The sequence below is a fragment of the Branchiostoma floridae genome, chromosome 12 (assembly GCF_000003815.2).
Source record: "Branchiostoma floridae strain S238N-H82 chromosome 12, Bfl_VNyyK, whole genome shotgun sequence".
Classification (NCBI taxonomy): Eukaryota; Metazoa; Chordata; class Leptocardii; order Amphioxiformes; family Branchiostomatidae; genus Branchiostoma; species Branchiostoma floridae.
In genome coordinates this window covers 20,914,155-20,928,075 of record NC_049990.1, presented here as the reverse complement: position 1 = coordinate 20,928,075, position 13,921 = coordinate 20,914,155, and the positions used below count along the sequence as shown (strand labels likewise).

At 40.1% G+C, this 13,921-nt stretch overlaps 1 protein-coding gene across 2 annotated transcripts in view; it reads left to right on the top strand.

Moving 5' to 3' along the window:
* Window positions 1-13,412, top strand: part of LOC118426872 (ephrin-B1-like) — a 46,020-nt gene extending 32,608 nt beyond the window's left edge. For both annotated transcript variants that reach the window (XM_035836437.1, XM_035836438.1), the window contains exons 2-4: window positions 4,983-5,245; window positions 9,488-9,583; window positions 11,120-13,412. In XM_035836437.1, the coding sequence (XP_035692330.1) occupies window positions 4,983-5,245; window positions 9,488-9,583; window positions 11,120-11,316 (556 nt within the window). In that variant the 3' untranslated portion in view covers window positions 11,317-13,412. The remainder of the gene's footprint in view (window positions 1-4,982; window positions 5,246-9,487; window positions 9,584-11,119) is intronic.
* The last annotated feature ends 509 nt before the right edge of the window (window positions 13,413-13,921 follow it).

The following is a 13,921-nucleotide window of genomic DNA, read 5'->3' as shown; positions in this document are numbered from 1 at the left end:
GTGTTGATCAAAGAGAGGGAAAGGTCCTGTTGGGAAAGGTGAACCAAAGTCTTGTCACTGTTTCTTCTCGTCTGCTTGACAGGTCACGAAAGGGGTCACAGGTGAAGAGATGATACGAATCGGAGTTTAGGAAACGTCTACCAAACTGTCGATACGAATCTGCGTATAGAAAACGTCTACTCAGTTTTCATGGGGGGGGGGGGGGCATGGATTTTATAATTTATTATAGTACCGTTATTGAGCAGCTGTATACGGATGTTGTATAGTTTTGTCAACAATTCTTTCATGCGTGAAAGCTAGCCTCCGTCCTGTAAGAATCTATCCTTAAGTGCGGGGTGTAAATAAACTTGTAAAGTGCACAAAACACTACCTAAACAGAGGTCATAACGTGAGTCTCAAGCGACCCTTACACAAGAAAAACAATGCTGAAACTCGCTGTGTCAGGAGATTTAACACTTTAACACCCCCGATTCATGTGGACTACGATAATTATGTATGAAGCTAAACAATTACTATTTTTGGACGTTTGTTACTACAAAAGCTTTTCGTATAAACATTTTTAGAATGCCTCTCTAACGTACCATGGGGGTTGTCGCGCTCTAAATACATCCAAACATAAACGAACATCGGTCGAGGATCAAGATAGATAAAGTACTTGTCCTTAGTTTTTTTCTTGCCACCTTCATTGTGTATTCGTTTATTCCTGTTAAGCAAAAAGAAAGCACCAAAGAATGCTTCTAAATTATAAATGCTAAGCACGAAAAATAAAATACAGAGACTTTCTACTTTTTACAATCTTCGCCAGCATCTTTCAAAGCTGTATCCTTGTCCTAATATCGCTAGCCAATTTCTTGGGGCGGAATATTGGTCGCTAAAGCCGAAATAAGATTTGAAATTATCCAGACAAATTTGTGTAGATGGATCTGATCACACAACTGGGACAGGGTTTTTGCGGTAAAGCACCGATCAAAAATAATTTGCCACGAATTCATCGGCATGTGTATTGCAATCATCACCAAGATCAGTTTGCCACAAGCAATCTAGTTGGCACATGCCATCGTGGGTGCATATTTGTAGTCAGAAGCGGAAATTCAATAAGCGTATTGACAAATATGGAACGTAACGTTAGCTTACATTTATCCGCGGGGTAACCTATATTCGTTGTTTTCAAAAACAGGGTATTCAGGGATATCAAGTCAACGGACGGTGGTTTTGAACTGCAATATTTTCAGAAATATTTCTTTAGATCGAAACCATTGTCCATCTATGTGATATTCCTAAATGCCATGTTCTTCAAAACAACGGATATAGGTTACCCCGCGAATAAAGGTGAACAAGCGTTAGATACCGTTGGAATGCCAGAGGTTGATAGTAAAATGGTTCGGTGGGTTTCTTCTGGCACGTTTCTGAAATACTTCACGTGAGAAAGTTAAGTGTAGTTTACACTAAACGGTTGAAACGGAACGATTTCTGTCAACTGTTTTGCGGAGGCTATTCCGGTGGATGAGGGGGGAGGTATGTGCTGTAGACAGATGTATTTCCGAACCTCATTAACCGTCTAATTCAATCTACACATGGTCATCATCATGAGAACGGGACAATATCGGACATGGGGTGGAGTGGACGAGTAGAATAATGATTTTCTGAGTTAGACTGCACATAAGCCAATGATGGTTTGAAAAAACAACAACATCAATTTGGATGTTTTGAAATTCTTTGAATCAGTCCCTTCGCTATTTTCGTTTGGTAGAGTCTTCAAATATTGTAAGCTTGTGGCTGCTGTCATATACATGTATTATACTTTACACCGTATTTGTGCACGTATGTAATCTCATCCAATACTTCTGTTGAGTATAACGTTATGAGTTTCTTAAAATTGTTAATAGAATTTACTTGTACAATTGTTCGGCAAAAAAACGTTAACCACCATACTTTAACGAAGAGCGTTGATGGAATTTTGGAACCTCCTTAGTTTATTGATCTAGTAGAAACAGACTTACAAGTTCGTGCCCGAACGCTAATTGAACTTTGGAAACATACTTGTGACCAGCATAGTAATTGGCATCATTCTAACAAGACACTGATTTTAGTACTAGTGTTTCCTATATCTAGACAAGTTGGTTTTGGCTTCTTTTTTCAAGGGGTAGTCCTAACAGTGTATCTGAATAGTACAACTTGTCTCTTGTACCCTTGAACCCATAGATAAACAAACCCAGTCTGTGATGATACTGTAATCATGGTGCCGAGTTGTGCGGATTAGTGTGTACATTATGTGGACGGGCGAGGAAATCCCTCGTTAAGATAAACCCCCCTATCAGACAATGGCACGACCTGCAATTTGTCCTAGCAACATTCTATGCTTTGTGTTCTATTTTAGTCTCCCCCATTCTGTACTAGTATTCTACTTTGTTCTATATTTATTCCATTGTATACCATTCTACCTTAATAAGCCATAAATGCGACTGATATGTTTTGCCTTGGCGATGAATGAATTGCGGCAAATATTTCAGAACGATAAACGAACATTTTAAACAGATTTTTCTTTTTCTTGATATCAACACCGACAACACGGCCATTTCGGTCTATTAAGGATAAATGTGTAATAGTAACTCGTTGTTGATTCTATGTTTGGGCTTCGCGTATCCCCTTTATGATTAGTCACAATTAAAAATGGCAAGTGACCTCATTCCTTCAACAACATATGTAGTTCGTCACAAACACATGTTTCTCAAGTGTCGACATGGTTTATGTAACCTTCCAAAGCGAACACAAATATTGGAGAATGGTGCTTGGACTGAGGTGAAAAATACGATTTGCAAATTAGATTTCGACTGGGTCAGATTCTAAGAAATGCTGAAAGAAATTTGGCGAACATATAAGACAACCATCGTGCCAAGCTACCACCTCGCAACCCTGTCAGTGTGTTTATTTTTCGAAAGTTTTACTCGCATGACGCGGGGTTGATAACACCCCAGTGGCACGGAAAAGTCTCCCGACCAAACTCTGACAGAATTTCCGGTGTCAGGGAAGAGTGGTTGAAGGTCAACGAAGAGAGTAAGCACTCCAGCGCCGGTCGTGCGAAGTTGTCGTTTTCGGGTGATTGGCGAGACCCTGTCACACAAACGCAAGCTGGTTGGTAAAAAGGCGGGAAAATCATGACAGAAATGTTTACAAAGAAGGCAAACTTTCACAAGCTCATACAAGTGGCGTGACTCTTACCCTTGTCAAAATATGGTAATAGCGAATGAAAATATCAACCATTTCAGTAGTACCTAAACTTACATAAATGTACAATATATACATAACTGACTGACACAAAGAGAGATACATAAATCAAAGCTTAACTCGATACAACGTATGCCAGTGTGTACACTAAGTCTAAACTATATTACATAATTATGTCAGAAGAGTTTGTCTATACTGTATACAGTAGATTGAGGCGTAAATATCCGACGACACTCTATTCTGATTGGTCATTATGGCGGTACGGTGCTTTGAGGTTAGAAGAAATTTATGGTTCTCGTTAAACTCTTTAACGGCTACAGAGAAACGTGTCTTTAAACCGGCTAATTTGACGGGCTTTTAATTATGTCCGCCTATTCATCACTTACAGGTCATAAGGTAACAACAAGGCAAGATGGCGGGTCAGATGGGGATGATAGTTTGGGTGGACAGATCACCATTTTGTCAAAATCACTCCGCCATTTTGGATTCTAGCAAGGACATTATTTCATTATACTGTATAATGTCATTGATTGTATCTATGTAACTTGATCAGAAATTCATGAAAAAATGAAACAAAATTTCTGCTCAGAATCAATTTTATGGTCATTTTCAGACTAAAAATGCATATTTCGGGCTTCTGCGCCCTCGTATTGAAACTAAATGACCTTGGAATTTGGCACAAACCAGGTGTTGCCTATGGCATACGCTATGCCCACAGGACACATAGTAGGAAATGAAGCAGAACCTAAAATAGAAGATTTTGATTTGATTTTTGGTTTGCTAACATTACATCCATATTTTGCAGACAAACACGTCATAATTCTCTACTTGCGTCAATGGTTAAGCCCCTAACCCAGTGGTTAGATAGACTACCTGATGTTTACCTTACTTTGTTGTAATGATCCCTTTCTACCTGACGTACCAGAGGTATAATTATGCTTTGTGTGGGATAATAGTCGTGTGCAGCCGGCTCTCCGACCTCCTAGACTTTGCCGCAGATTTGACATTCTTCTTAATCCTTCCATCTTTGTGTCTGGGGCTAGGCTAAGCCTCGGGTTTAGCCCGCCCTTGTCAGGAGGCGCCAGCGGATTTACCTTTGTGACAGGTTGTATCGAACAGTAGTGTCTAGTTAGACCTTATACACCGATGTGGTGCAACGTCAGATAGAACTAATAATAAGCAATACAGTTTTCCCTACATTTGATACAGTCTGTCACTTGCCTATTTGCCTTCGCTATGTATTGAAAACGAATTGTGACGCTTTTTCTTTCAGCTAGTCTTGTGTACAGCTACAGCTTCGTTTCCAATGCTTTGTACCTTATTTATAACATTTACGCTTTTGTAAGACAGTATATGTAGTAATGGTCTAACAAAGTATTGTACTGTGATAAAGACAATCAACTTTAATACTTACTTTAGTAAGGAATAATTTGTCTGACACGTATTGTAATTTCAATACCAACAATACATTCTATTCCTGTAATAATAGTGTGTTTTTAGTATAATATTTTGACAATGACTTAATGTATCTGTATGTCGCTGTTGTTGTGTACAGCTTCCGGAGGGAGGGAGGGTACGTCCTGGAACAGTGGACACTGATTTGAAAGCATTATATAAAACGTAATTTAATGTCTCTGTATTTATCTGTTGTTGGTTACAGATTCCAGAGGGAGGGAACGTCCTGGAAGTGATCACTGATTTTACCGTGTTGTAACACGTAATCTAATGTCTCTGTAATTATCTGTTGTTGTGTACAGATTCCAGAGGGAGGGAGGGTACGTCCTGGAAGTGGACATCGGCGACAAGCTCGACATCATCTGTCCCAGGCTGTTCAACCAGTACAACGTCATGTACGAAGTATCGCGAGAGGGTTACGAGACTTGCAACTCGACGGGCGGCAGGTTGTTGCTTCGGTGTAACCTGCCCGAAACGGACCTTGTTCTGACGGTCCTGTTTCAGGAGGTGAGCCCGTCACCGTTCGGGCTGGAATTCAAAAAGGGAAAAGATTACTATTATATAGGTAAGTACCTCGCTGCATATTTCAACCAAATACTTTAAAAAACTTTTTCTAAATTCGTCTAAAACAACATTGGAAAAGATTACTATTATATAGGTAAGTATCCTGCTGCAAATTTCAGCAGACCCAATACTTATAATACAGTACAAAAAGCATCCTTCTAAACTCGTCTAAAACAACATTTCCGTTTGAATACGTTAGATATAAAAAATAGAGAGTTAGCAGTTCATGTTTATAATAAACTGTTCCATATATCAATATAACTTTTTACTTTCATAATTCTGACTAGTTTATACTATAATTACATACCGTCTTCAAACTGCAAAAAGTTACAAATTATGATACACGTATTAAAATGCAATACATGTAACGTTATCATTAACAAGATTTATAAAAAACATATAAAGCATTGAGTAGTAGATTCCAAAATAATATTGCAGAAAACGCCAATAAAACACCAGAAATGCATTTCCAATCTTTTATTACCCACAAAATTCCTTGGAGGGCAACCAAGGTCACCACAGTAGATAATGTGTGTCTTACGGCGAACCACTCCGATAATTTATGCCCCTTCAAGTCGAATACGCCAAGTTATGCTTTTAGACGTTCGTTTAAATGCCAGAGGGATTAAGCCCTGAAAGGTGGGTGGATTAAGGGACACAATTGAAGTACAGTGCACCGTGGCCGATGCACATAGTTAAAGGTGGTATCTCGCTGCACTTGGGGCACCGGTGCAGCACTGTGGGGTTCGTTCAATGCGGCACTGTTGTGTTATTTTCGTCCACTTTTTTCATAATTTAGATATAGTGTAATACGTAAATGTATGACTTAGAAGACAACAAAATACACAAAGCGTAAGAAAATTCTTTATCAAAACTCGTTGAGTAATCTTTCGAACCCTACAGTGCCGCACCGGTGTCCCAAGTGCGGTGAGAAACCAGGAGAGAGTGGCTTTATCGTCAGAGTAGTGATGGCGCCATTAGGTCATTACTCCGGCTGGGAATTGACCGTGCTGTCATCCCAAGAGGCATATACCGAGGACTGAAGCTAGATTTACTAACTTAGAACGCCCGCTTAAGACGTTACGTAAATGTATGGGGGATTATGGGCTAATACACGCAGGGATTTAGGCTGAGGAGAAGCAATTTCGCATGAGATGAGGGAAATGAAAAGTCGTGAAGGAAAGCAAATTGGAAAAGCTGACGGAGAGGAGTGCTTGTTTGTCACCGCTGACACATGGAATCCTCGAGCGATTCCGTCATTTGTTTCGGAGTAATACGCGGTGTCAGTGTCAGTCCAATGGTCGTAGTGGGTTTTAAAAAAACTACGCGTTCGCAAAGTGGCGCAAACAGGCGACATTAGACGCCAAAATGGTAAGGCGGAAAACAGTAGCCTCCATAGCAGGTTCTTTGGGTCTTTTTTTTTTGCTCATGATACACTTTTGCTGGCCATTTCGTTTTGTACTGGGTCGTTTGTGGCCAGCAAAAGTGTATTATGAGCTAAAAAAAGACAAAAAAAAGCAAAGAGAGCCTGCTATGGAGGCTAGGAAAATAGGCACAAATTCGCAAACTAGTCGCAATTTCCCAGCGCAACTTGGCACAGTCTAGGGGTACCCGCTAAAATAGATACAATGCAGTTTGGTGTAAGTAAATTGAAGACAATTTTGTCCGATTTCTATCAACTTGACCTCGGAGAGTCAATTAGAAACTACCAACCCCCTCCACATAATCCAAGTCGACCGATAACGACGAGGAAAGCAATTCCACGGCAGTCTGTTTATCTTGTACTTAGAAGCTCCGCATCTAAAGCTACCGTATTCTACCAGAGGTCAGAAGTGTATCCGTTCTTGGCGACACCGTCCAAGCCGGGACATGATGCAATGTGTACACCCCGCTACACCTAACAATTAGTCCCCACACGCAAATGTAGTCAACCCTAAATTGCCTCCTCGCTATTTCTGGAATTTGGACTCGTCGTTAAGTCTAATTAACCTTAACGTTGAACGCTCCTGCAATAAAAACAAACGCCCGCACGCGAGACACAAGCGACGGGGGGCTAACACGCCACCAAGCCGCGGTTCTGTGCCAGACTCGTGACCCTGTCCCAGTCTGTACAACGCTGAACAACCTGTTACAAGTCTCCCATGACCGGACCGCTACTTATAGAACCGCTTCGGCAACTTTCCTTGGCTTGGAAGGGTTCGCTAGCGCAAATAGATGCAGGCGCGCATAGAATTGTTGACGTTACCATGAAAAAGACTTTACTTCAGGGGTTTTGCAATGGCGAGGTCAAATTTTGCAGGTGCAGAAGACAGAGCAATACATTCAGTGTTACAACACATTTCTATCAAATCTTCAACTATGCAAAAATATTTCAGGATCTCGAAAGCTACGAGTTTAACTCTTTTTCAGTTCGAACGAAACTTCAATACGTATTAGCTTTTGAAAATGACTTCTAGCTGTTCTTGAAACTAACACACACAGAATGACTTCTAGCTGTTCTTGAAACCAACACACACAAAATCGTTTAATATCTAATGCCAAAAATTGACAAGAAAATTGTACGGCATGAGGGCATTCTACTTCTTGTCACTTCGTACCTCAAAACACTCAAACTACAAAAATAAACTCCACTTTAGGAACACATACCCGGCATTACATCGATAAGTGCATGACGAAAAGACTGAGGGGCTAGCATGATTGATAACTAACAAATAGTTCTCAACAATCTTCACAAAAGTGATGACAAGAAGGCACTTGTTGTCTTTGCAAAAGGAACCACCAAGAATGTCACGGAAAATTGTTCTGACAACAAACACCCAAATAACTGGGAGCTTACAACAAATACTCACATAGCTTGGAGGCTTGTTTAAAGGACGCGGAATCATAATGTTGTTGTGACGGCATATTTTAAATATTTTTGAAGTTTCAGGTCGACATATGATATAAACGGCAGAAACAGACGTTGTGTTTTTATAAAAATTGTAAGAGCAGTTCCATTCTGAAAGTCGAAAAATGTTAACCATTGCGTACTATTGTATATATTTTTTATTTTGGGGGTGGCGTGAACAAAATGAAATAACGTTACTTAGAAAGTAAAAGAATGGAGTTGAGTTTAGTACAATCAGCTTGGCAATGTAGCGTTACAGAGCTACATAGCAACCCGTTGTAAAGATTCTAAATGGAGTTACTTTAATATACTCCCACGGAAACTATATTTGTAACCAAGGTCTTCAGTCTGGTATGCTACCGCCGAATTTGTGTCCCCAAAACTCTTTGTTAGTTTGTAGCCATGGCTTCTTCTTTCAAACGATCAGATATATAGATGAACTACTGATATAAAGTCAGGAATTCCGCCATGTAGTGACCTCTAGCCTAAAATAACACCAGGAAAGGAAAGTCTCATGTTTTGACCTTCCCTTTTAAGTCTTAGGTAAACCTATAAAAACACTTCTTTGTCGCTATGTAGACCGAAGGATGTGCATTTGCATGTATAGTAATCAATATTTTCTCAGTCGTTTGTTGAAAGGAGCTTACACCAGAGCAAGTGATTTTTAACAGTCTTGTTAAGGGGAACAGTAGTCAAAACATCTTTCTCGACAACGAAGTTTTCACAGACCATACCGTAGTGGAGCCAGTAGCCACTTGGTCTGTACTTTCGCTAGTGTTGCCTGGAAGTGGCTTGGTTCTTGTTGCGTGGCATGATGCCAAGAGACGTGAACACTAGTCTCTCTGTTAACATGTACAATGTCTAATAGGGGTCCGAGTACGCTTCCTTGTGTGAATACTTTTGCAAATATATCTATCTAATCTTATTATCGTATTCCAAAAAACATAAATCGCACGTGTAAGTCCACACCATAACAAACATACGATCGGGCAAAACGCTGCGTAGCATAACATAACAATGTCGTCAACATGGCATCACATGACATGGCCTAACACAACATGACATAGTACTACAAGTAGTACAACCTAGCGTTCTCAGGAACAATACTGGTGCCTAAAAAAAAGTACAACATAACACCAATCGTAAGAGTATATCTAAAATTGCCATTGTTTAGGAATAATGGTAAAAGACCAAAACAATTTCCCTCTCTGTTACCATATACAGCTTTTAATATATCAACGTATACTTAAATCTGACATATTTTACAATGCAAAAATAGATAAATATGTTATCACAATTAAGTTAATTATGGAAAGAGTTGTTTCTAACGTCGATGTTTTTTGTGTTTTTTTCCAGCTACCTCCGGTGGCACGTTAGACACATTGGACAACAGAGTAGGCGGCAACTGCGAATCTCCAACATACATGAAACTCACCATCAGAGTAAGAGGAGGTGGGTTGAATTATATTTCTTCTCAGAGTATGATTTACCCTGGGGGCCAGCCGGGATCCGGCAGCTAGGACAGTTTATTCGGTGGCCCAAGACAGTCAGGCCCACCGATCTTATATTAGCGCGGGCTGACTGCCTTGCGTCCCCGAACAAAACTCGCTAGCTACCCGATCCTGTCTGGTACCCAGGGTAAGTATAATTTCGCTTGTTTTCTATAGACTCTAGTGAAAAAAGGTGTGTAAAAGGAAGATGGAACAGTTTAAAAAATCAGATCTACCGTTTGTCCCAACAACTGCTTGGAGATTAGTATTTTTCGAGGTCCACCATGGTACATTATCTCCAAGCTGCAAATCCTACGGTGCCATAAGATAGCATCAAAGCTGGCAAAGGAGTATAGCCGGCCAAAGGGAGTTGCATACACACTCCTAGGTCGGCTTCACTCCTCTGCCAGGTTTTGATGCTATCTTATGCTGCCGTAGGATCTGCTCGGAGATTGAAATTACATGCAGTTCACGAAGAAGCAAGTGAAAGGGACAATGTCAGTGCCACTGGCTTTGTTTCTCTCGTGATCCATGACTCCCTGGGGACTGTTGTGTCTATAACTGCCTTTCATGTTGGCTGTGATGGATGTACCAGAGCAGACTACCTGACAAGTCGTCAGGCAATACCGTTACTGTGGCTGGCCTTGACTCTAAACATCGTTAATGCAATTTTCTACTCCGAAAAGCCTCTCTTCCAATCGCTTTTACCGGCATGAAAACTACAATGGTTTATAACCACATCTCGTGTGTGTGGGGGGGGGGGGGGGGGGTGTAAGGAAAAATCAAAAGAATTGTTCCCAAAAAGCATTTTTTGCAATCGCTTTTACTGTTATGAAAACTAGAATGGTTTATGACCACATCTCATTTGTACGGGGATGGGGTAATAAAAACGATATCAAAGGAATGGGACGTAGAATTTTCTGTTGTTCCAAAATATTATATTTTGCTTATTTTGTCGATGCTATAATTGTCAGTGTTATCTTATTCTACATGTGTATACTTTCACCTCGCATGTACAATGTGTTGACCCTTGGCACGGACTCTCGGAGTTCTGTCGACAGTCAATAACATTGGGAAAATATCTGTTATGTCGGTCTAGATTACGTGTCTGATTAATCACGGAAGTAACATTGGCCTGGAATTGCATTAGGAAGGGAAGACTCCGGATGGGACAATTCCACTGTTAAGTGTTTTCATCGAATTAGATCAAGAAAGAACCTCCTTGATGAGATCCAATCACTACCTTTGATGAAAGTGTTTGAAATAGAAAGCTATAAAAATTCCTGTTTGGTTTTAACTCGATGAAGAAAACATGCTATTTAGGAGTAGTTTTGTACATTGAATTCGGCCTATTTACATAAGGTTAGGGTTTGGGATTTCAGTAAATCTCCAAGCAGATGTTAGGAGGGTGATTGTGACGTTTTCAGAGGGTAATATAGTTCACGAATAACTCTATCACGTCATGCATTAAATATTCGTCTCATTTGCATATTTTCAGATCCCACGGAAAGATCGGAGTCTACAGACGGCAATTACGCCGGCAGGGGAGATGGAGTAACAACGCTACCGTCCGTGGCCAAGAGCGCCGACAGGCGGGTTAATTCGGCATCGCAGCTTAGACGGAGCGCGCTAGACTTTGTCTCACTCCTACTGACCGCCCTGTTGGCCACAGTGTTCGGCACGTTGAGACTATAGCAGTGTAGACTGAGAGAAGATTTATTATTGAGAGACTTGTTTTTTGAAGACTTGAATCCACCGTCATCGCAAGGACTAGAGTGCAAGTTGAACAAAATCGACTGTTGGACAAATTTCACCGCCACCAAGAAAGGAAAAAAAAATCTCTCAGAGAATCTGGATTTCGTCTCAACCATCGTGAACTCCAGACAGGACCATATTTTGAACAAAGAATGAGATAGAAATTTTCTATGAAAATGTGTTATTTAGCGGATATAGTTTAAGACAACAGCAGGATTCTGTTGTGGCTAACGTGTGTGTAAACGTCCCGATTTTCCAGACACGAAGTTTTTTGTACCTTCAAGTGACAGTTGTAAGGGAAGATTTATTGGCGGACCACCCTCGCCAAGGCCGTTAGTAATGGTATTGATTTAACGTCGATATCAGTTTCCCACACACAAAACGGTTGGTAGAGTGTGATAGATTATCAATGACAGCATGTCCCTACCAACATGGCGTCAATTTGTCAACATTTGCCAATCACCAAGCAGATCCTACGGTAGCATAAGATAGTATCAAAAGCTGTCAGAGGAGTGAAGCCGTCCTAAGAGTGTGTTTGGCTACCGGAGTGGCTGATGACTCCATTTGTCCAGCTGTACTCCTTAGCCAGCTTTGATAATATCTTATGCCACTGGTAAATCTGCCTGGAGATTAAATATTTACCGTTTCATGCAAAACAGAGTCAAATTCTAAACAAAAAAGCGTTACCATATCCACCCTTCCATCGTTGTTTGAGAAATACAAGCGCCACATTGTACCACAATTATCGTCAGTTAATTCTTAGATCAGTCTATTTTTGAAACACGAATGTCAAAATTTGCCAACAAACGCAATGTTCAACATTATCTCTTTCTATATATTAGATAGAAACAATTTGTGGAAAATATTTGATGATTGTTGGTACGACGAAAGAGCTGCTGCTTCTAGAAGAGCTTTTACAGCATTTTCTTGTGATATTATTTGATGTAGGTAGAATATCCATACTTCGCAAACCTTGTGTGTTTTGGAAATCAAACATAAATATGCTAATGAATTCCGTGTGATTACCCAAATGCCATTACTTGTCGACAATTCTATTGAAGACAATGACAGCTTAAAAACAATTTCCCCTTTTTTCTCCCCGACCCTTCAATTTTTTTATCAAATTTTCGACGCTGAAAAAGTAAAATGAGCACTGAAAACATGACAAGACCCCTGGCGAATTCGCCTAGTATCGTAGATTCCCAAAACGAAACAAAAATTATTTTGAGGAAAAAATGTAGAATTTTGACTGTAAAAATTTACCAATTTTATCAACTCAATATCCCTCCACCCCCAATATGTTTAAATGACATAGACGACGCGGCCCCTTGTTGGGCTGTGATCAAATTTGCTCTAGCTATAATATTTGATGACAGAAAATATTTCTGGAAGAGAGTGCTGTGTGCTATCCAAAATATATCAAATTACAAGTCGACTGACTCAAACATTCCATCAAAACCATTTTAATTGCATACCCAGACAGTCACCGTCGTATCAAACTTTTTTTTCCTATTACGGATCCGTAATTGTTCTTATGAAGCCTAAATTATGCGCTGGTCCCATGATATACTTTATAGATCCCAAAAATATATCATAGTTAAACCAATCCTCATATGAAATATCACATGTGACATCTATGATTGTACTTCTATTGTAGTGTAGTAAACCATCCTGTGCTATTTTTAGTTGAATCTGCGATCCCATTTTTCATTGCTGGTAGAGAATTATTTGCTGTGTGGTCTTTCTTTGTTGTACCCAAGAAAACAATGTGTCTGAAATTGTATTCGTGTGCAGAGGCGTCGCACACTAAAGTGCAGTACGTAATGTAAGGAAAATATCGTCTGTACACACGAGTGATTCTGTAAATATCTGTCGGATTTGTTACGCTGCTGTGTTATGTTGTAAGTTGTGTAAAATTGACGAAGATCTTAAGATATAATTCTGCATGTGGGGCGCACAGCTCCGCTGCAATTTTTGCTTCAAAAGCAATCTTGTACATTTTGTACAGAACTCCAAATAAAATGTTTTACAGCTTACCTTTTCGTCGGATCATTTCTTTACTGGGTAGATCGATATCATATACCTCCAGTATCCTGTACAGTAAATGAACAAACAATACAGTACATCGCTTGACGTTCTTGCCAATTCCGCTAGGGGGCGTTTAAAGACTGCTAAAGCCAGACGTCGAGAATCGTAGGCTGACACTTGTGACTGACCTTCTGATATTCCAGGACGTTGCATACAGTCAGTAAATGACGGCAATTAGCTGTAATAGCTTCCTTAGCTATATTACTAGAAATGCAAAGAAGAGGGGCAAATTCGACGTGACAAATTTCACCCCGGGGCATAATAACTTACCCCACACAGTTGCCCGTCATTCAAAGAATGGCGCCATTTTCCCTCTGATAACGTCAGATCTCAAGTACTGACCACATCACAGTCGAGACATCCAGTTGAGTTCTTGGCCAAATATGACACTCTACTCTCGGCTCTGTCTCATCAATATAAAGAGTTTACCAACGATTTCAAACAAAGGAGTTTTACT